Source organism: Motacilla alba, chromosome 2 (genome assembly GCF_015832195.1).
Source record: "Motacilla alba alba isolate MOTALB_02 chromosome 2, Motacilla_alba_V1.0_pri, whole genome shotgun sequence".
Classification (NCBI taxonomy): Eukaryota; Metazoa; Chordata; class Aves; order Passeriformes; family Motacillidae; genus Motacilla; species Motacilla alba.
The window spans coordinates 33,585,333-33,608,542 of NC_052017.1; the positions used below are offsets into that span (position 1 = coordinate 33,585,333).

Consider the following 23,210-nt stretch of genomic DNA (forward strand, 5'->3'; position numbering starts at 1 on the left):
CCAAGACAGGAGTATAAGTCATTGTACTAAGTTATATTTCAACAGGGTTTAAATAATGTAGCAGCATGGTTAGCTGCTGGAAATAGCAAACAATAAAACCTTGAACTTAGGTGACACGAAATAAAAAAAATCCTGCATGTTTAGTTAGGGATGAAAGATACTGCCAAATGAATGAAAGAATTAGCTTATAGTTGCATGAAAAGTCCAGTCAAGTCATGCCCAGGATGTCAGTTCTACACAGTACTTTGCAAACTTGGAGTTTGAAAGACAACAGTCCAGCAGTATAAGACAGAGAGACTGCACCACAGACACTTAACAGACACCAAGGACACACCTCTTCAACTTGCACTGAATTCCCAATCTATCGGACAGACTTAAACAGATGTCTAAGTGTTATGTGCTGAATTGGACTTTATAGATGTGTTCCATTAAGATATTTTTAATGATTTTCTTTGCCTTGAGTGCATATAGCTTATAGCTCTTGATCCTTAGCAATAAAAGGATACCAGGGAAAATGTTATTTTAATATGTTTTGATAGTGATCAACTAATCAGATGTCTTGTGACATTTGCTGTTAATTTAAGCTTCTGTTTCCAGGTTCCAAAGCTGAAATTTGCAGGTTTTAATAAATACTAAACTTTTAGTCTTCTGTGCTTTTTAATGTTAATACCAACAAACCAAAAATAGACCAATAAAATTTAAAATGAGTTGTCCCTAATACATTTAAGATTTGGAATGCCTGACCTGTGAATTCATTAACCTCTGGAATTAGACAGAGGAAGGCAAGATGAAGAAGACTTTCAAATACTTCAATGGGATCTAATGTTTTATGATGCAAAAAGCTGTTTGTATCTGCTGCCATAATTATACTTATGCTCCACTTTTACCTTTTGCTAATAAAACAGAAGACAAAATATAACAAAGCATTTTCATTACTCGTCTGTCCAATCAGTAATCTGCATGAATCACCTGAAATAAAAAGATCCCAAAAGGACAAGTACACAAGAAGCAGCCAAACCACATATTCTCTCCCTACTTTGTTTTCCATTGACTAGCTTTTTCTTGTAATTCAATAGCAAAAGAAAAAAAACAACAAACACTATTGTACTTTACTGATTCTTGTGTAATGTGGTGAAAGAACTGACTCAGAAACTTGTTTTCTATTTTCAGCTGTATTATTTGGTCTAATAAAAGCTTCTACCTCTCTGTACACCATTTCCCTTCTTTGTACTCTTAAGTCACTGTGCAAAAGAACAGTAGTACTTCGTTACTATGATTACTACTGAAACATTATAGTCACCTATTATTCATGTGGCAAGATTTTAATTAGCATAATAATAGAGTACTATGGCAAGAATTTCTGACTAAAAGAAGTGTTGAAATCCTCTGTGGTTCAGCATTCAGGAGCAAGGGAAAACGGCAACTCACGCCACTTTTAGACTCTAAGAATTACTGCACCCAAGTAGTAATTTACAGAGATCCCACAAGAAATGGCAGAGCCATAGGAAATGCCACTCTTAACCACATAGGGTTACATTTGACTGACAACTGCACTCAGCCCGTCTTTTTCCAATTAAGCTCCATCTGCTTCCTCGGTTGGACTGGTTGGCCTAAGGCCTCTCAACAGGACACCCATTGTATGTTACTTCATCTACTTCCCCAAAAAAAGCTTTCTCTGCCAGAAGCCTGGGGATGCTTCCTCAAAGCATGTCATTGGGCAGGGGCAGGCGAGATGGGTGGGTGGACGAGTGGGAGTAGATGTGTTGCATGTGAGCCTTGGCAGAAACCTGAAAAGGCATGGGCTTTGTAACTCCAACACATCCAAGGAAGGTTTAAGTCCCTACAAATTAAAATAAAAAGCACAATTTTTCTTTCATTATATAGTCTGACCAAAAAGCTTCTGAAACCAAAATTAAATAGTGTGTTCCTGTCCACTCCCCAACATACACACTCTAAAATAAATAATGGCCAAACTGATTTAAATGAGATTCTGTAGAAGAATTTGAGCTTAGATGAAAATGGTACATTTGAGCCTGAAGCAAAAGTAAAACCGCCAAGTTATAAACCTCTCAAAGGAAGGTTTATAATGGAAATGCCAACAGACCCTTAACTATAGCGGAGCTGTTAGGTGCCAACATATAAATAATTCTAGTTTTTGCGGTCACTTACGATAAATTAGATACAGTGCAAGTAGAAACAGTAGGGTTCTGATTCAGTAAACAGTAACAGCCAAGAGTGTATGTTTGCATTTTTAGACAAGTATAGCACAGATTTGATGCTGGCTCTGAAATGGAGTCTATAAGGACATTTGGACTTTTTAAAGTAGTAAGTAAGCCATATTCTGAATTCTTGAGGGCTTGTAAAATAAAAACCTCCTTAACAAGCTTTGCTGCCTACTGTTTCAATCTCCGAAGATTCCTTTACCCCAGTAACCAAAAAAAAATGCTCCATTCAAGATTGGTGTAATTGTCTACTAAAGAAAACAACATACTAAGTAAGTGCACATAGTCACATTTAGTGTTAAGAATTGCTAAGCATATTAATACAGTGGGAAAAAAAGCACCAGTGACCAAACAGTAACAGATTAACCAACTTCTTCTTTAATAGGTGTGTCAGTTGTTGTACTATTAATAGAAATGCTTTTCTTTACTTCAGCTTGTTCTGCACCTGGAATGATGCATTTAGGTGATCAAGTACGTTCACTTTGGTCCTGGAAGGAATTTGTTGCATTGTTTCACAGCAGTTAAGTCCCGTGCCTTAAAATGATTCGTTGAGGCAGGGAGAGATGCCATTAGGGCTCTCTGCAGGAACTTCCATCTTGGACAGGGTGGGAGCCCTCTGAGGCAGCCAAGACTCAGGCTGAGGCTGTTAAGAGGATGCTCTATCTCAGGAACTCTCCTGCTTGCCAAATTCACATCAGTTTCTCATTTAGTGCTTCCGCTACAAAAGCCTACCACTGCCCCAGCCTCACCCCTAACTAATATAAATCCTAAGATGAGCATCTGCAGAAAGAGGAAAGTTAGACACACTCCTAGTTCACTCTAACTATATAGCACCCTACCACAACAGTGTTTCACTTGGTGATAACCTACTGAAGGTTCCCTTCTCCAGCGGTCCTTCAACTTTTAAAAGAGGAAGGAAATTGCTGCTCTTCCTGCACACATGACATAAAATGCCTTATTCAAGACAAAAAGCATCTAGCTGCTACCAAATACTGCTTTCAGACAACTAGCAAATGTAGCAATTCTGGAAGTAGTTTGATCAGAAAAATGTTGGCCCTCAGAAATAAACCAAGTTGGAACAGCTAACTATGTATAGTCATGTCTCTACAAATTACCTCCATATTAGTTTCATAATAAAATCCACAATTCTAAGCAAACCTAAGAAATCTAACACAAATGAAACACAAGTAGTATGTTCCTTAGCCAAAGCTAAAAGTCAACATGACTTTCCCTGTACTGCCTGTGGCAAACACACAAAGAGCCACAAGCCACACATTCCCAGCATACATTCTCAGAAAACAATGGAAACACGGATTGAAAACAAAATGACAGCCAAAATGCACATTTCTGACTGCTCATAGTTAAACTATATGGTTACTAAGTAACTAGGATCTTACACAGCTTGCAGCAACTCATTAAATAAAGCAAATGGATAATAATTGCGTGTCTGATTAGTATTCCTGTCAACTTGCTAAGCTTCACATTAAAAAAACCAAGCCTTAACCCTGTTAGTTTACCAGCGGACAAACAACATATCAGGATACTATCAAATCATTACATGGACTCAAAATATGTAAAGAGTTTAAAGTGTTCCACAGTGTTTCACACTGCCCTCCACCATTTTACCACAAATAATTTAACATTCTTCCACAACACAGAATAATTAAAGCACAACTGCTTACAGAATCAGGAATAGAAACTGAAGGTATGGCATCAGGGTAACATTTCCATGCATTACTCTGTTCTCATCAAGCCATCTCTTAATTTTCTCTTACAGATACCGGTATAATATTTAGGAAATCCCACACAATGGGATTTTTTTGCCAGCAATACTACAGAAAATAAAATAAGAGCCAAATTTTAGGAGTTAAAATTATAGGTCAAATACAGTGCAGTAAATAATTTTTTCCCCACTTCAGGTCCTATGTTGTGCTTAGCATGAAGAGAACTGTAGTTAAAAACTGTTTCTTCAGCTCTGGAACTGCAAGACTCTCCTCTGTCCTCACTTTTCAGTAGACTGAAGTGGTGAGCCACCAGGACTAAATACTATTTGGACAAACCAAAAGGTGAACACTTGAACAGTTTGTATGCTGACAGCTGCATTCTAAATGCTTATTAATGGTAAAAGGCAATACTCTTTCCCTCACTGTTTTATTTCATTATATAAACCATTGTTTTTTTAAATGTGGTTGAAGCAAGAAGAATTAGGAAATCTTGGTATTTCTATGTGCTCCCTGTGGATTAACCAGGAGCTGTTCTGCTAAGGACAAAAGCTCAATCTACTGAATTGTCTCACAATGGGCAGTATTACACTAACCACTGCAAATATGGAATCACTTTTAGGTATTTGTTTGAAGTGCAGAGGGATTACGTCTGCTAGAACATTCTCCCCCTTTTTATTTGCACAACTTAAGACTCTTATCAAAACATAAAAATGTCCACTACAAGGTAACATTCTGCAATGATCCAGTGACTTAGAATGGCTCCAGATCATAGGATAATATTGTCATAAATAAACCCAATATTTGGCCAACTCATCACTATGACTTTAAAAATTAAACACAAGGAACCCAGAATACTAGCATCATCCGGATGAGGGTCAATAGAAGATCAGCTTTCATTCCTACTCATCCTGGATTCAGCTATTTAGGGGATCAACAAGTGATTTACTTTCAAAGGCCTGTACTACAAGACAAGGTTAGCTGTCCCTGCCTGCAAAATTTACTCCATGTGGGTTTGTTTGTTTTCTTTTTTACTCCTTTAGTTTAAGTGTTTAAAGGGCCTTCAAAAGAGTGTTCTAAAACACAAAGTAGTTTGCACAAATGCGTATTAAGATGCGTCCTAAGGTTCAGACACTTAGAATGTTAATGTTTCTTTCCACATGTATAGTGTAAGATCTGCAGATGTCACTTGATGAATAAGAGACAAAATAAAACATGTAATTCTATATTGTGCCACGTCTTCAATGGCCCAGTCCATTTAAATAAGTGTTGTGATTTACCCCAGCTAGCAAAGAAATACCATGCAGCCACTCGCTCATTCACCCCTCACCCTTCCCCAGTGGGATGGAGAGAAGAAACATAAAAAAAGGTAAAATCCATGTGTTGACATAAGAACAGTTTAATAACTGAAATAAAATAGAATAATTATAACAATAATATCAATAATAATTTCAATAACAATATCAATAATAATTTTTCTAATGGTGATGAAAAGGGAGGCAACAAAAAAGAACAAAATAAAACCCAAGAATGACAAGCGATGCACAATACAGTTACTCCACTGACTAAAATCCAGCCCATTCCTGAGCAGCAATCAGACCCTCCCAGGCTATTCCCCCAGTTTATATACTGAGCTATATGAGTTCCATGCAAAGGACTATAACCCTTTGGCCAGTTCAAGGTCAGCTGTCCTGGCAATGCTCCTTTCTGGCTTGGTGTGCACCTCCTTATTGACAGAGCATGGGAAACTGAAAGTCCTTGACTTGAAGTAAGCACTACCTGTTAATAAACATCAATGTGTTATCAACTTTATTCTCATACTAAAACAAAACAAAAACAAAAAAACAACCCTACATTGTACCAGCTACTAGGAATAAAATTAAATCTATCCCAGCTGAAATCATTTAGTCAGGTTTCTGTGGACTTTTATTTTTTTTCCAACAAACAAGAATTCCACACACACGGACTGAAAAAACCTGTTTAAGGCAACACTGAATTACCAGTACAAGTGCTTTTTATTAAGATTCAGAAAAAACTGTATTTTCTCCAGTGGCATCTTCAAGGCTCATAGCTGGTGGGGCTGTCCCCATGCTGATGGGCACTGTGCAGGCACAGGGCACTCCCAGTGTGCACCAATGTGTGCTGTGCCTTCCAGTTCAGACTTCCTGCTCTGGTGTGCCTGGTGCTGGGCTCACTTCTGACATGTGCACCATCCACATTTAGCACAGTACAGAATTAGGACGCATATGGAGTCAGGAGATTATTAAGGTCTGGTGCTCATCATCCCCACTGGCCCAAAAGCACAGGAATCACACTAGGTTTTTTTGACTACGTGAAAAATACACACTTTGAACAAGGCACTCCATTGAAAGAACAAAAAGGGAGAAAAGAAACCCATGAATGTTTAAAACCAAAACAAACTTAGTATAAAGCTTCAAAGTCATCACTTCATTCCAGAAACATTTCCAAACACCACCTGCAACCCCTTAACTTTAAACATTCCCTAGGAGAAGCAATCAAAAATTTAAAAATTATATTAAATTAACTTTTATTCCCTAGGACTTATGACAGGCTGGCATTTATAGATCTTTCTTACTCTGGGTATCTCAGAACATTTGACAGGAAGAGGCAGACACTAGCATTGAAGAAACCACAAACAAACAGAGCAGTTATTAGGAATGTGGTAACAGCTCACATGCAGCCGTCAATATTAGAACCATTTTTACTGAGAGAAGGAATGTTGGCTCTAACTCTGCAGTTATTCCTTACTCTTTTTCAAAGAGTGCCATAGGGATTTCAAACTTCCATCTGGACAGTTTTCCTTTAACTGTTTTTGAACACCATGTGTGAGAACACAACAGGATTGTAGACATTAGAGATGGAAAAGACCGATTAGATCATGTAGCCATCCTCCTGCCAGTCGTAGATTTTTCCCTACAGAATAGTTCCTAGCACTTTGCCCAGTACAATTTAAAGCATGTTGAGATACTTGGCTTCAACCATCTCCTTTGGAAATTATTCCACAGTGTATGAAGAATGTCGTTAGGACATTTTTCCTGGTAGACACGGCACGCATTTTTCTTTCCTTAATGATTTCCAGCCTATTATTCCTGGTTATGTCCCACTGAGCCAGCCCGAATAACTCATCTTTACACCTTTGAATAAATGGAGACAGATATGTTTCTCTGCACATTGGTCACTATTTGGCCAGACTACACACAATTTTATTGCCAAAATACACAATATACTTTAAACAAATAATTTATTCCACCCTTTTAGTCATTGTAGATAGTCGTCTTCACCCCAGTGAACATTTTTAGATGAGACTCTCAACAAATCTGTTTATTCCTCCTTACCTTCTGCTACCTTGTATTTTATTTTATAGATAATGCAAAAGGCATAATAGACTTACAGAAGAAAAATAGCCTTGCAAAGTTAGCACATAAGTAAATATACTACCTAACTCTTCTGAAACAGCAGCTGCTGCCAACATAGAGATATTTGCACAAGGTTTATACTTCCTCCCCTCCCTGTGTCAAAATATACATTTTACCAATGTGTAAGATGTTCAAGATGTTCAGTTCTTTCTTCTCTCCAACAAAAGAGATCTATTAAACCAGTTTTATTTTGACAGACAAGCATAGTTATACAATTTAAACCATAAGTTATTAGAAATCAAAAGCTTTTTAAGCATCTCAGATTTCAAAATACTTCTTCATTCTCATTTCAGCTTCCTTAAATCATTTCAGCCAATTCTTCCCTTTTTTTGTCATCAGTTACTTTCTGCATTATTTTCTCTCATACAAATTTCAGAATAACTCATAATATTTTTCACACTACCTTTAGTATTAAGTTTGTACATTGTAATTTCTACTACCATCCCTAAATCACAGACTTTGCAAAAAATAAATATGATCAAATGTATTCAGCAAAAAATGTAAACAGAGAAATTAAGTAAGATGTCAGGAAAGAAAAAAATTACATAACGCATATAGTGACTGAGGAAGAGCAAAGCAAGTGAGGCAAAAGTGTTATGCTCAGTACCAGGTACACAGAGAATATTGTGGCCATTCTGAGTAAATACATTTTGAAAAATAAAGCATAAAAACATAAATCCAGAAACTATAATGGAGCAAATACTACTATGCCTTTAGATGTTTTTCCTTGACAACAAGAACACCTGCTATTGAGGGGGATAGGTCAGAATTATTAGTTCTGATTCATGAACCTGCTCTATCTTTATAGTGTTTCAAGGATCCTAATAGATCCAATGACTGCATTACCAGACCAGAAAGCCAAAACCACACCAAACCTCTATACCACTGAATTCAGAACATTCCTTGTTTTATTCTTTGTGTTTATTAAAAAATACATGATGTCTCAAATTAGAGACACTGAATTAACCCACCAACTTTTCCTCTCCCATGCAGTCATAAGACTGCACTTCTCTAAAGGTGCACAAAGCTAAAGAAACAACTTATGAAGACAGTTCAAGTAGCTCTACCAAGGCTCCCCAACAAAGACAGGTCTATTAAATCTGTTTCATTCTGGCAAAGATATTGATTATGCATCTTTAGTACAACAAAATTTACAAGCTAAGAGATGCAATGTTTGAACTACTCATTCCTATTTCCTATTATTTAGTGTAGTCTGAAAGATTCTTTCAAATAATCTTTGCAAATATTGGTGTGCATAAAGTTTTAACTTCTCTGCTTCCCTTGGAAAAGGCATAGCACTAAGTGCCTTCAATGTTCAAGTAAGAGAAACACATAACTCGCTCCTCCTATTTTAGGAAAGTCCCTTTCTAAGAAAAAGGAAAAAAAAATCTGGTATACTGAAATATATTGCTCTTTGAAATAAAATAAATAAAATAAAATATCTCCAGAGTGTTTCAGAGTGTTTCTAATATTTTTTTTCCTTTGCTCCGTATTAAGTAGAGATCTGGCCATGCAGGGAATAAGTCTGCAATGCACCCCTCAAAGACTCACATTGTACTTTATGTTATCAGTGACCTGAAGTCTTAACCTGTCAGTGCTATTACTACTAGTGTTCCCATCACTTTATGATCAGCTGAAGTTTATGGAAGCAGTACTGTAAGATGAAACAGTTTAAAATGACAGCTGGAATAGAAACTACAACCTCTTCTAGCCACCTCCAACGCATAGTTTCTGAAAAAAAAAACTTTTATTCTACTCTTTATTAACATTTTAGAATGACTACAGTTCTCTATATGACAGCTGTTATTAACAATTAGCAGTCTGACTTTTTAACTGACTACTCTCTTGCCTAAAGGATACAGTGAGGAGGAAGGAAGATCTAAAGTTTCATTATCAGATCTTAAAGAACCAGACTTACAAAAGAGTTGAAAACCTTTTTTCATACCTCCAAAACCAGAAAAACAAATCAAGTTGTCACATCTTTTTGTGAAGTTCCAGTAGAATGCACTACAATGTATTTTGAGCAGATACAGAGCTGATAAAATTTTAACAGTCAGTGGAAGGGGAAAGAAATTGAAAAGGTTGTATCTGAACACTGCTCACAACATAGAAAGAATTACACTAGAAATAAAGAAAATAAAATCAGCCAATGTACTTTAGGAAATGAATATCTTGTATACTGAGTTAAAGAGAGAGAACTATTACAGCAGAGTCAGTGAAGCCACTAATGAAGTTAGCTCTGGATTATGAGGTGAAAATCTGCATCATACTTCTACTGACAAATGGGTGGACAAATTTGACAAAATTCTTGAAGGCTAAATTTAGATCCTGTGCTTAGCCAGTAGAATCTTGTGCCAACAGAAGTCAGTTTTAAATATACTTCTGAGATAATGTGTGCCTTAAAAAACTTTTATACAAACAAAGATGAAGAACTCAACCTTTGCAAAGAGATAATTTTCCTGTCTAGATTAAAACAAACAAACAAACAAACATGGATTTTGAAGATGTTTCCCCATTTGTCCCATGCTCACAAAGAGGTCACAAACCAGGGGAGCGCTGGGAACCATGACACAACTTTCTCATGTGGACCTGCAAGAGATCCTAATCCCAGGCTAAAGCGATTGCTATCTCTAGATAGCATTAGCAGCATAATCTGCATGCAACCATGGGGATGAGAGGTATTTTCTGAAGTCACTTAATACAAAATAATACTATAGTGACTTGGTTCATCAACTTCTGCTTAATGGGTCCTGACTGTAAGCTGCAAGTAAATGCTGTAGTCCAATCATATGAAGAAGACAGCACTAAGCTGTAGGCCAATAATGTGAAGACAGCACTAAGTTGGCATGAAGGCCCATCTGAAAAAGATCAAGAGAAAGAATCTTTTGGGGGCAAGACTGCAAACAAGCCACTAAAATCTGGCCCTAATGCTATGTCCAAAGATTATTCATTTGCAATGTCAGAACAGGATTAAAATCACTGCTCTCTCTCCCTAGAGTTTACAGACCAAGCAATTTTCAAAATATTATTCAGTTTGTGAATTTGTTCACAGTGAATGAATGTTAACATCAGGCAACACCCAAATACCTAAAAACACAAGTGGAGTTGTCTGCCAACAACAGCTAGTAAACAGAAAGCTCTAAAGAGGACAGTTCAGGCATGCTGCTTTCTCTTCCTCCTCCCTATGTCCCACAAACACTCTCCTTGAAATTCCTGCCAACTCCATTGCATTGCACAGCAACGGCATGGTGCCTGCCAATTTCTAGAGAGCTGAGCATACTTCTCCATTTAGTGTTTTGTCTGAAGGCCAACAATGCAGTCAGGACATATAAAAATACCCCAAAGACTTGATGTGTTAGGTACTGAAAGATGGAAATAACAAAGCACAGCATTAAAGGTTTTTTTCCAACAGACCTAACTTATCCACATTTCTAGCAAGTGCCCACTTTAAACGTGATTTGTACAGAGCACTCCTTGGGCTTCACAAATATATTATGGACTAGAAAGTTAAGTCTATTCTTTCCCCCTTATACAGGATATCCCTCAATCTGTAACTGACACTAGTTACCATTCAGATAAACCACTAACACCAAAAAAAGCCATCTGTATTCATACTAGTCCTCTATATGTTAACATATTAACCCTGTCTCGGCCTTACCATTTTCTCCAGGAACAAAACCCCCTAAACAGCTAAAGTTCCCCTGGAATCAAACTTTTCCTTTTCTTCTTTGTAGTTATAGTCAGCCTTACACCAAAAATTTAAAGATAAAAATAAATTATAGACATTTCTAAAAGGTAAATAACCTTCAGGAAAATAACACACTTGGTAGAAAGGGATTGAAGAAAACAACATAGAGGTAGGTCAGAATTGCCCAAGTGATAAACAAAAAGCCACGCTGTGTTTAAAGAAAAGGATCAGAGAGATACATAATCTGCCCACAATACAATTTTTCTGTGTTTTTTTCTTCCCAGGCTGATTAGCTATCTAGCTTTATAAAAGAGAACTAACATTTTGGCTGGGAAGCAAGAATCTTGTCTTCTCCATTATATTCTTCAATATCACCTACCTGGATCTGCCTACTTTCTGTTCACAATAGAATTTGGATGAAAATTTTGGCTTCTATTATGTAGTCAAATCCTGCTTTAGTTTCCAGATGAAAATTAAACAGATTGTTAGTTTTTGCTCATCACTGACATTCATCAGGAAAAGAAAGAATTCTCAAAATGCCAGTTACATTAATTTTTAGACTGAACTGGAAAAACCTTAAGATTCTCCCACATAAAATGAGGTTTCCTCACCTTCTAATTCCAGGTGTTTTGGAGAAGAATTCAACAATAGAAATGACCAGTTATGGCTTTCTTTTCAAAACATTAATTTCATGTTTCTGCTGTCCTCTGTCCACAAATTGAGAAGTCTTCCCTGCTCTATATTATTTCTTACAAGAGACTAAACATTCAGAGACCAATAGTTAGCAACTTTTAAGAACAGACAATTATCACCCATATTCTTCAGTTGTTATAAAACCAGACAAATCTCTGTTTTCTTTTGATAACGACATCTTATATTCCTCACTTCATTATCTTCTTTTTAATTAATGAAAAAGCAACAGAACTGCTTAATGACAACCAGTTTTTCCCTAATAGGAAGAAACAGATGGAGGCTAAAGGAATGTGAGTAACTGCATAAAAATGCAGCTTTATGAAAGAAGTTAAATTAAAAGGACCACTGTACCATACCCAAGAAAGCTGTTTCTCCAAACGTAACACAAAAGCATACTTCTAAATCCTAAAAATACTCCTGTTATACATATCTGTAATGCAATTAAACAACAACAACAAAACAGAATGCTGTACATATAGCAAAGAAAAGCAACTTATAGCAACAAGGGTACAAACTGGTGACTGAAACTGCAAACAAAGAAACTACTTGTCCAATATAAGGTAAACTGCTAATTAAGACTTACCTCCAGAAACTGGGGCATCCATGAAAACTGCTCCTGTTTTTTCAGCAGCTTTGGCTAATTCTTTTGAAACTGCTGGATCGATAGTGCTGGAATCTATTAGCAATGAACCTTTCTTCACTTTCCTAAAATAAAGATTTATTATTATTATTATTATTATTATTATTATTATTATTATTATTATTATTATTATTATTATTATTTTCAGAAGATATTTGCAACTATTACCATGGCACTGGCTTCCATGGGCATGACAAATGTGCAGAATTTTTTTGGTACACTAGTAAACATAAAGTTTTAAACCTTATTGAGCAAGATCTGCTCACTATTTTTATTGCTAAGAATGTATACTGCAGTTTTGAACCACTCAAAGCCCAACAAAAGCTGAACACAAAAAAGGATGTTCTCCTAAACACTATTAAAAAAATTACACAAAAAGGTTGCACTAGGAAAATCTTCCATTACACAAGTTGAGCACTATATAATATAGAGATCACCTAAGATGCATTCTAAGCAACTGTTGATACAGCCTAAATTTTAATATATAAAGATAAAATATGTATCTTTATACAGTATCTTAAGTTCTTATATCAGAATGGTCTGATTGCGTTCTTTTAATCATTTTGATATTTGTTTTACATAAAGACCATAACTAAATCCACAAAAGCCCACTGAAGATTTGAAGTGAAGCATGGAGAAAAATGTTTTCCCGCTGATAGCCAGTACATTTAGGTAGATCTGTATTTCAAACTGCAGATCATAGAAAGCTCTTTATTTGATTAAAAAACATGATAAAATTTTTGATATTTAAAAAATGTTAACTTTTTTTTAATGCCCCCCACAACAAAAAAGTTGACTTTTATCCCTCTTTCCATTGAACTGCACCATGATTTCAAGTCCACCGACCAGCAATCACCATGAAATGGAACACCAGAATTTTTCAGTCATAAAAACATGTCCCATTTAAAGCTACTTATGACAGATAAAGAGATCCACTGCACCTTGCATGCTGTTGGCAGTACAGTGGATTTCACTTAATTGAATTACCCAGATTGCTGGAAATAGTCTCTCAAGGTGTACATACATTGTGACCCTAATGGAACTCCAGAGCCAAACAGCACCACATACACAAAACTCATCCCTTGTGCTGCTGCAGTTAGTTTGAACATGTGCAAACAAAAACCAGCGCAGCAGATAAGGTACTACATCACCTCCCCTTATGTTCAGAAGAAGGCACATTGGCACAGGGTCCTTGGTAACGCAGGGGGACGACTAACTCAGCCTTTAAACACTTCACATTATTGATGTTTTCTTTTGTAAAGCTTTAAAAGCTTCAGAAAATTATGAAAATCAAACCAGTCAGCAAGGACCTGGTCACTCAGAGCCACAATTATTCACTACTGTCAAATTACACTTTTTTCTCTTAATACAGAGGCTGAGAAACTGCAGCAGCATAGGACTGCTTTCCACATCCTCTGTTTCCCTGCTGGATTTCCCACATCTATGTACTCAAGAGATTTACTGGCTGTACTGTGTCAGTACGTGCTGCCAATCGTTCTTCAAACCACTGCCATCACGGGTACAGCTCTTCCACAGCTGTTTCCTGAGCTTTTTTAGCTGATCCAATCACCCATCTTCCCTGAAGGGTCTAGCTATAGATACTTAGATCTCCTCACTCCTACCTTATGAGGAATTAAACTACAGACAATAACGGAAAGAATCAACTATTATTCTTATCTAGCAAGAATAACAGAAATCCCTCTCTTCTACTTCCATTTTCTTATCACTGCATCTTAATATTGTACAATCAATGCCTAAAAAGGCAATCATCAGTTTTTGACAATCTACTGTACTTTTGTTTTCCGTATGTTTTTTTCCTTTACCTTATTAACCTGGATAGCTGTTAAGAGCCTACACGATCCTCAGAGGTATCCAGCAGCCTTAGTCAGCCTGCCAGAAGCAGGGCACGTGTAGCCAGAACAGACCTTTAAATTATATTAATTTTTTGATTTGGCAAGTTCAAAAACTCTGAGCATTAGAATTCTCCAGACTATGGATTTAAGGCACAGTGGAAATCCCTTCACAAAAGTCAAAAAACACTGTTTCACATGAAACAAAATCTTAAGGTATTTTTTTGTGTAATAAACAGATAATAAGAGTAGAAATCAATAAAGTCTCGCCAGCTATTACATGTTAATACACTTTAACAACATAAGACACAATGGTGTCTCTTCAGAACATTTCATTTACAGGATTTCAAGTTAAAGAAAATAGTATTTGAGCAAATAATTATTGTCAGCAAATATTCTAGTTGTACTTGAGTGTAGTACATTACATTATGGCAAAAGAACCATGCAACTGAAAAGGCAGAAAATAAGTTGCCTGAAATGCACAAAAAATTATTATTCTACTGAAAATAAAATAAAGACTCTAGTGAAAAGCCATTCAAAAGCAGCATTGCATGAGAGAACTTATATAATTAGAAATATCAATAGTGACAGAACAGAGAACATTGAATTAAGTGCCCTGAAGGCACAGGAGGAGTTACAACAACAGCAATCATCAGACAAACCTTGAGTACGAGTGGAAATTCTCAAAATACAAAAAAGTCTTACTTTAGAATTCCATTTGCTCCTGTGTAAACTTCTTTTGCATGGGGACTAGAAGGCAGCATGGTAATAATTCTGTCTGCTCTTTCTGCTACGTCTGCTGGGGATTCTGTTACCTTTTAAAGAAAACAAACAAACAAACAAACAATATAAGCTTACACACTTCCTGAAAAAGAGATGTCAGACATGTTTGATGAGTTTGGTTTTAGTATTCACTGATCACAACCAAGCTAGGTAAAAAATTAAAACACAAGAAAAACTGCTCTCCTAATAAAAATATTGGTTATTTGGATCCAGCAACACAAAAATAAAAAAAAGGATCTCCTATCATGGAAGCTCCTCCACAACATCTGCTAAAGGGAATATGCTTTCATCCCATCAACACATTCATAAATCTTCAATTCCCTACAAACCCTGCATCTACAGAAAATATTGCTCTACAATGTTTCTAAGGAGGGACAACATGAAAGGATTACAAAAATCTCACTTTTTTCCTTGTCTTATATATGGCATTAAAAGAGACGAAGACTGAGGAAAAAAGAAAAAAATTACTGGATGCATCTCTGAGCCTCACCTTAAAAGAAATCAGATAAACTAACTGATGTTTCTCAAAATATTACAATTGGCATTTTTAAAATGGAAAATTATCAGCTCAAGCATCCTTCATGAAAAAGATCTGAACAATTTTCAAAATATATTATTAGGTGTTAGTTGTTAAATAATCATACCTAACTTGAAAGGTACATTACCGTTCTGAAGTCACTTTCAGAGGCAGGCAGTATGGTATTTAAGATACATACACAATAAATGAAATATTGACAGCTAAGTTGTGAGTTTCACTTGGAAGGCATTTACCAGTAAGATTTCTGTCCAGTACTGGTCTGAATTAATAAATTTCTTTAAAATTGCATTGTTAACACATTAATAGGCCAGGGAAAATCGCAACAGAAATACAGCTTATTCTTTTATCTTTAGCCCACAAGGATCAAATCTAATTTCAGTCATTTGTAATTTATGCTGAATTACACCTGGAAGGACTTCTGGAATACAGCATAAGAAACTTGATTTTTATTTGACTTCTGAACAAAAGAAGGAAAGACTGTATATAGTCACTGAACAAGGCTCTTGGGGAAAAAACACAAAGAAACTGGCATGAATGGGACCAAGACACATGCAGATTTTGTTTTGAAAGAATAAGTTAATATTGCACAAAACGCCTAGCACACCACACAATTACAAAAGGAAACATTGTCTAGTCTAAAGAACAAAGGTTAGCAGGAGTAAATGAGGCAATTATAAGCAGCAAACCTTCTATATCTGATTAGCTGATGTTATGATTTGCCTCCCTGGAGACGAGAGAACCTATCTCTTTAAAAAGAAGTATGACACCTTTGTCTTTGCTTCTGAGTATCTCTGGTTTGGTTCAGTCTCAATGTGTATTATTAGAGGTGGAGACAGGAAGTGTGAAATTGGAACCTGAATCTATATGCATCTTCTTATTTGAAACGATGACCTCCAGTATTCTTAGATGTTTGGAGGGTATCAGCTGAAGACTCAGTGGCCCATTTGCATTTTTCAACCAGAAGTTGAAAAACATACCATATTGGGCACACAACTGAAATAGTACATAAGCCTCAAATTTCTGCTTGGCTACAGAGTAGAAGATAGCTGGGTTTTGGTAACAGTATTAAGTAATTCTTGACAGGTACAAAGAATACATAGTACAGTATTCATCTGAACAGAAATTAATTTATTCCATCCACATCTTTCAAAATACTACGATGCTTTTTACATGAAGAAAATTAGATTAAAAATGTACACAGACTGGGACAGTACTTCTACAACCATATAAATAAAAAACTTCCTGCTACCCTGAAGTAAGTAGCAAACCAAAGTGGGAATTAAAAGTGGGAATTGACACTCTCGGCCTTTTGGAACTGTTAAAAAATATGAATAATATTGCTGAAAAAAATCTACCTACCTGGTTCAATAAGCAGCATATAAAACCTTTATTTTATTCGGGACTTTCTGTCTCAGAAACAAAGCTGAATGATTTGAAAGCTATTACATAACAAAAACCATTTGAAATTATTAAGAATATGTGCATAACTTCAAAAAAGAGCCCGCATAATAATTGTTGATTACCAACATAGACTATACTAACTCAGAGTAGCAGCCCACCAAAGCCTGTACATGTTCTGACACTTGTTTAGTTTAAGCAAACTTTTGCAGTATCTAACTGGATAGGAGAGACTTTTCTGCATACTGCTGGTTTTTGGTACTGCCCTTACATGCATCTGCTTGTATTTGTTCCAAACTGCTTCCCTATTTTGTTTTACTTATATTTACAGTAAGTCAATTAATAATTGTTTGCCTGAAATGGCATTCTTACTGTACACTAAAGAAAGCTCTATTTTTATGATGCTTTATGCATCAGGTGACTTCAGCAACATTGTCAATGTTTTAAATCTGTGATAGGATTTAGATACAAAGACCTGTAAACTGAAGTGTGGAGTAACTGTGTGTAAACATACAGTTGCTCCACTGTGTGAGTCTTCCAACTTTCTCCAAGTTTCACCCCAAGTGGTTCCATATGCTCATGCTCAGCCAGTTTTCCTCTTACTATTTACCTTCAGCAGGTGGGTGGCCACTTTCTGACATGTACCACGTCCTAACTATTTACTTCAGTGGCTAAAGAAAGTGGAGATGCAGATTGTGCAGATTTATGGTCAAGCATCCTGCATCTGCCATATACCTTGGTTGCAGCACTGGCCTTAAACAATGGACATTTAAGTAAGTTTACTGTCTCTTGGGGTCATTTCACCCCTGTAACACACCTGACGGTTTTACCCTTACAGCCAGACCAAAGAAAAAGCAGCCCTTGGAGCCCAATGTTCCTTCTATAGCAGTTTCTACAAGGCCCCATGGACCCACAAGTTTTCAACTCCTAAAAAAATTGCTGGAGTAGGATTTACACCTAAAGATCAAGAAAAGGAACTTATGTTCATATATTTTCTTTAAGTGTGTTTTATTTGTATTCTCTTAGTGATTTATGCTCTTAAAACATACCTTGGACTTTATTTTTAAAGGCATTACAGCTCAACTTTATTATCACATGTCATGTCTTGCAGTGAATGCCAAGGGTTCTATTACAAAGGCAAAAAAGCTATCAACATGGGCAGCCACAGAAAAGAGATCCCACTGCAGAACATGAATTAAAAATACAACCAATAGTTCAAAACAGTCTCTTCCATTTGCCCAGTCTTACTCAAGACACGTCTGATTCACACCTGAGGGTGCTGGCTGCTTTAACAAAATCGGAACAGGAGCTAGGAAGAGAGGTGAAAAGCTTACTTTCCCACTTTAGGCCAAGATTCTGTAATTATTCAAGGGGAGCTGCAATTAATTACTAACAGGTGTGTGGTATCATTTTATCTTTTAGGAATCTTGATGTTACCTCATTATTTAAAACAGCTGCAATTAGTTTCAACAGTTTAGACTTTCAAGGCACACAGTTCCTCTATCTAGACCTACCTACAAATTCCTTGCCACTGCTGCAAAATTCCCTTCTATCCTCTACATTGTTACATGAGAGGTTTATTTTTCACTGCACTCCTTTTTTCTGTGTTTTAAACACGTATCCATTTGCCCACAACTGTCTAAATTGTGACAGCTTTAAGGTATGTCAAAACCATTCAAATGTGTTACAGGCACATAGAAATGACACAACATCTGAGAGAATGGGGTTCTGAGGGTATTAACAGATTAAGAAAAGTAATAGGACTGGCTGGAACAGGGCCAAGATTTTGCAGGGTATATTGCAGGAAGGTAAAGCTCCTTAATATAATCAATTTCCTTCCCTCCTTTTTCCTTTTCATTCCTTCCTCTTCTCTCAGCATATCCTTCCTCACCTCCAAGAGAACAAGCACTTAAATAATTAGATTTTTCCCCTGCCCCTGAGGACTACACCTTGAAGCAGCAGGAAAGCTCATATGTCCCTATAACCCTTACAGCTATGCCAGCAGGAATTTTTAACTAGGGTCATTTAACCTGAAAAGGTCAAAGCAGGAACCAGATGAAAAGCAGCCCACTGGCCATCTAGACCTGGGGGAGAAGGAAGCAGGAGAAAGCAGGAGGTGATAGAACAGGCCATCAACTTACTCTCATAAAAAGTGGGGGGAAAAAAGACAGCTAGAGAAGTCTAACAAGGTAGCAAATCCGGCCAACATCAGGAAACTAACTTGGCATAGAATCATACCTTTGCTCTAACCGAAACCTCACAGATTCAGATTGTATTATTTGTGCTGTTTAAGTTGTGATTGTGATCTTAATCAAGAAAAAACCTAGATTATTTAGTTGCATTGTATGCAGGAACCATTCAACACACACAGTTATTGCTGAAATAAAGAAGTTTATTACTATACCTGAGCACCCAAGTCTTGAAATTCTTTGCAAGCTTCTGGGAAGACATCATACACAATAACTGGATATCCATGTTTTACCAGGTTTTTTGCCATTGGATTTCCCATGTTACCCAGCCCAATGAATCCAACTGGGGTTTTGGAAGCCATAGTCCTAGAACACACTGATTTCAAAACAATAAACATTAACATATTTGTATTTTAGACTAACGCACAACTATGACATAATAAAAGCTACCACATAATCTGTTTTCAATTATTTTAACATTTTTGTGCTTAAAAACAGTGCAAATGTGAATCCTCTTTTACATAATTTAAACTTTAAATTATAGTGCACATTGGGCCACAAATACTATCTCACAATGATTTTTCTACATATCAAAGAAAATGATTGTAATTAGGAAAGTGTGGGCATTTTAAAAAAATACAGTACTTAAAACTGTGATCCGAGAAGAGCTCAAATGTAGACTTAAAATATGCAGGATTGCCTGTGTTTTATTATGTGTCTAAATTCTAAACTGGATATGCACAGACCAATTTTATATATATTTTACAGACTCTCTATTTGCAACTTTGCTTGCAGCCATGGGATGTAGCACATGTTCCCTGGAAACAGACAGAGGCTGCCACTTTACTTCATGCAGCCCCCCACAGATGCTTCTGATCCTGCAATCAGATACAAGCCACTAACCTAAAGGTGAAAATCTCCCTAGCAAATGGTAAATCCTTTAAACCATGCAACCACAGTTTAAATACTGAAAATTAGAATAAAATATAGTATAAAAAAGAATTATGAAGTCTTCTACAGGAATAATGTCTGAATTCTATTTACCATACTACCAAGACAATAAAGCCTAACATACAACCTGTGGAAAACACTACAGTTCCAGTCAGCTGCCTTTTCCCAGAAGTTAGTGAACATGAAATTCTGGATAGGAGCAGCATTGCAGTCATTCATCTACTGCAATCACTATCTCATCACTCTAAACACTCCAAATCCAAAGGCAACACAATTTGACAGTGACTAGATGTCTTTGCCAATTACATAAAATACTTTCTCCTTTACGACAAAGGAAAAAGTTATGCAGAATAAACAGTAAAGTATGTGTCAACTAAGCAATGTGTATGTACAATGTGTAACACTAAGTATGTGTCAAACAAAGCTAACTAACTACAGAAATACTGTAGCTCTAAAGTGCACATACAGAAAATGTGCCTAAGCTGGATCGAGACTCTAAGAGGTCTTAGCAAAGAATCCTCTCTAGGCCAATAACACTCGATTAATCATTTTAAAGTCTTTCTGACTTTAAGCTCCTTCTTAGCCAGCAATGGTCATGCTCTTTCATCTGCAGCACTGTTTTGGAAGTGCCACATTTAATAAATCAGGTTTGTTGAGAGAACTTTGGTCTGAGACAGTTTCCACAGATGCCTGCAGCAATTACATAGCGAGAGAAGTAGCACAATTTAAAATAAATCTGCACTAGGAAAATGCTTAGTGAAAACTGAGATAAGTCAGGAAAAGAGCCCATTGCTTTTTTAAGAAGTGTTACATGTCAAAACCAAGGAACAAATGAACAAAGAGCCTAAACCAGCATCATCAGCCATAACAATCATCTTACAGTCTTCTTCTCATTGTTTCTATGAGTCAATCTTCCCCAGTCCCTCATTTGCACTAATCTAAAATTGCTCCTCTAGTTAGCTCAAAGCTTCCCACTTCCTGAGGAGCTTCAAGCCCTGGTTTTAAGCATCTTTCTTTCTCTAGCCCTTAATACCAGTAGATCTTATTTACCTTGACTTCAGTAGAGCTTTCAGAACAGCCTCCCAGTAGCCAAATGAAGAAAGTATGGACTGGATGGGACTGCAAAACTGACTGAAGGAAGAAATGCTGTCTGGAGTGTTGGGCTCAAATAATAGTGATCAGTAGCTCAAAGACTAGCAACAGTCTGGTTACACATGATGTTAACGGGTCAATACTGAAGCTGTTTAAAAGTTTCATCAAAGACTGATGATTAAAAATGAGCACCCTCAGCAACATCATGTGTGACACCAAACTGGGGGGACTGTCTGAAAAACGGCAGGGCAAGGCTACCATTCCGAAGGACTGGACAAACAGGCCTCAAACAGTTCAACAAAGACAAATTTATGTGCTGTACTTGGGGCAGGGGACGTCATTATAGGCTGCTGACTGGCTAGACAGCTGGCAGCTCTGCAGAACCTGTGGATTCCCATCAACTGGAAGTTGAGCATGAGTCAGCAGTGCATCCTTGCAGCAAAAGGTTAATGACATTCTGCACTGCATCAGCAAGAGTAGACGCGGGAGATAAAAAATAACAGTCATTCTTCTATACAGCAAATACACAAGAGATGTGATCAAACTGCAGACAGCCTAGCAAACATCAAGTAATAAATATGACCAAGGAGCAGGAGAACATGGCCTATGAGCAGAGGCTAAGAGAACTGTCTTTGCTGAGCTTGGGAGAAGCAAAGGCTGCGGTCTTCTACTACCTAGGGAGTGGGAGGAAAGAAGAGTTACAGAGCAAATTAAGCTGAACTCTTCACAGATGCGCACTCCAATGGAACGTGGGACAATGGCTAAAAGCTGCAGGAAGGAAAATTCTGGCTGGAAATAAGAAAAGCATCACTGATGTGGAAAAAAGGTTCTGCACTGTAACAGGCAATGCAGAGGAGCTGTGGAACCTCCATCCTCCTAGCAAACTTATAACACCATGAGCAACCTAAGCTAGCTTTAAAGATTTAAGACTTTTGAAAGCCTTGCTTCCAAACCTCAGTTTTATGTGTTTCTGTGAATTCCAAGTAAGCTTATCAGAAGAATAATTCTGACTACCATACCTAGGCTCATTTTTGCAGACTCCTCACTTTTACCCTGATCTCTTCTTTTCTCACATTATCTCATGGACATCTAACCATCACCTCAAACTCAGCATCTGCAGAAAACTTTCTTGATACCTTTTTCTGCTATCAGTGCGGACACCAGCAGTGATGCCTGTCACTCATAACAGCCTAAAAGACCCATCCATGATCTTCTTAAATCTCACTGATTCACCCATCACATCTGAGATCTCAGCTGCTTCAGAACCTGGTCACCTGCCTCAACAGACATAATTTTGCCTTGATCTTCATGCTGGGAATTGAGAATGACATTTTGCCCATGCTACTTTCACTCCCTCTTTGCAACCTGTCTGCTTTTTCTCTACAACGTTACATAAGACTGCTTTGCTTTGATGACTTTTCATGACTGTCATCACATCTTAATATTAAGACTTCAGCTGGTAATTAGACTGCAGTGCCGTGCCTATTGCCAACATGCATTTACATTGTGCCTTTAAGGCAGCTCTTCACAAGGTAAATATCCATGAAATGAACACATTCTTCTACTATAAGGCCACCCTTAAAAATTGTCATTTTGCAAAAAGACATGGCAAAAGTTAGCCTGTGATACAAGACAGCTTGCTGACCAGTACTATTAAGTTTTGTGTCATTGTATTCTATTATTTCTCCTTCTGTCGGTCTCTTTTGATTTTTTTTTTTTTTTTGGTCTCAGTTCATGAATCAGAGACCACTTTCTGTTATGTGCTAAAACATATTCAAATCCATGGGAAATGGGACTGTTAGAGAAGTAGTTCAAATCCTGAGTCAGTTTCTGACTTTATTTTGGTTTAACTTTTCACAGCCTGGTATTACATAAGACACTTCAAAATCAAATCATTTGATTAACCATTTTGAAAAATCTCCAGACCTCCAGGTACTCAAACAGAGGAAAACTGGTTTAGAAGACTGATTAAATTAGTTCATGGGTCTAACAGAGATGATTTCAATTA

General features: G+C 36.9%; 1 protein-coding gene across 1 annotated transcript in view; it reads right to left on the reverse strand.

Annotated features, from left to right (window-relative positions):
- Positions 1-23,210, reverse strand: part of HIBADH (3-hydroxyisobutyrate dehydrogenase) — an 87,287-nt gene that overhangs the window by 59,330 nt on the left and 4,747 nt on the right. Inside the window, exons 2-4 of the mRNA XM_038127074.1 lie at positions 19,375-19,535; positions 14,957-15,066; positions 12,345-12,466 (exon numbers count right to left, since the gene is read on the reverse strand). Of these exons, the coding sequence (XP_037983002.1) occupies positions 12,345-12,466; positions 14,957-15,066; positions 19,375-19,535 (393 nt within the window). The remainder of the gene's footprint in view (positions 1-12,344; positions 12,467-14,956; positions 15,067-19,374; positions 19,536-23,210) is intronic.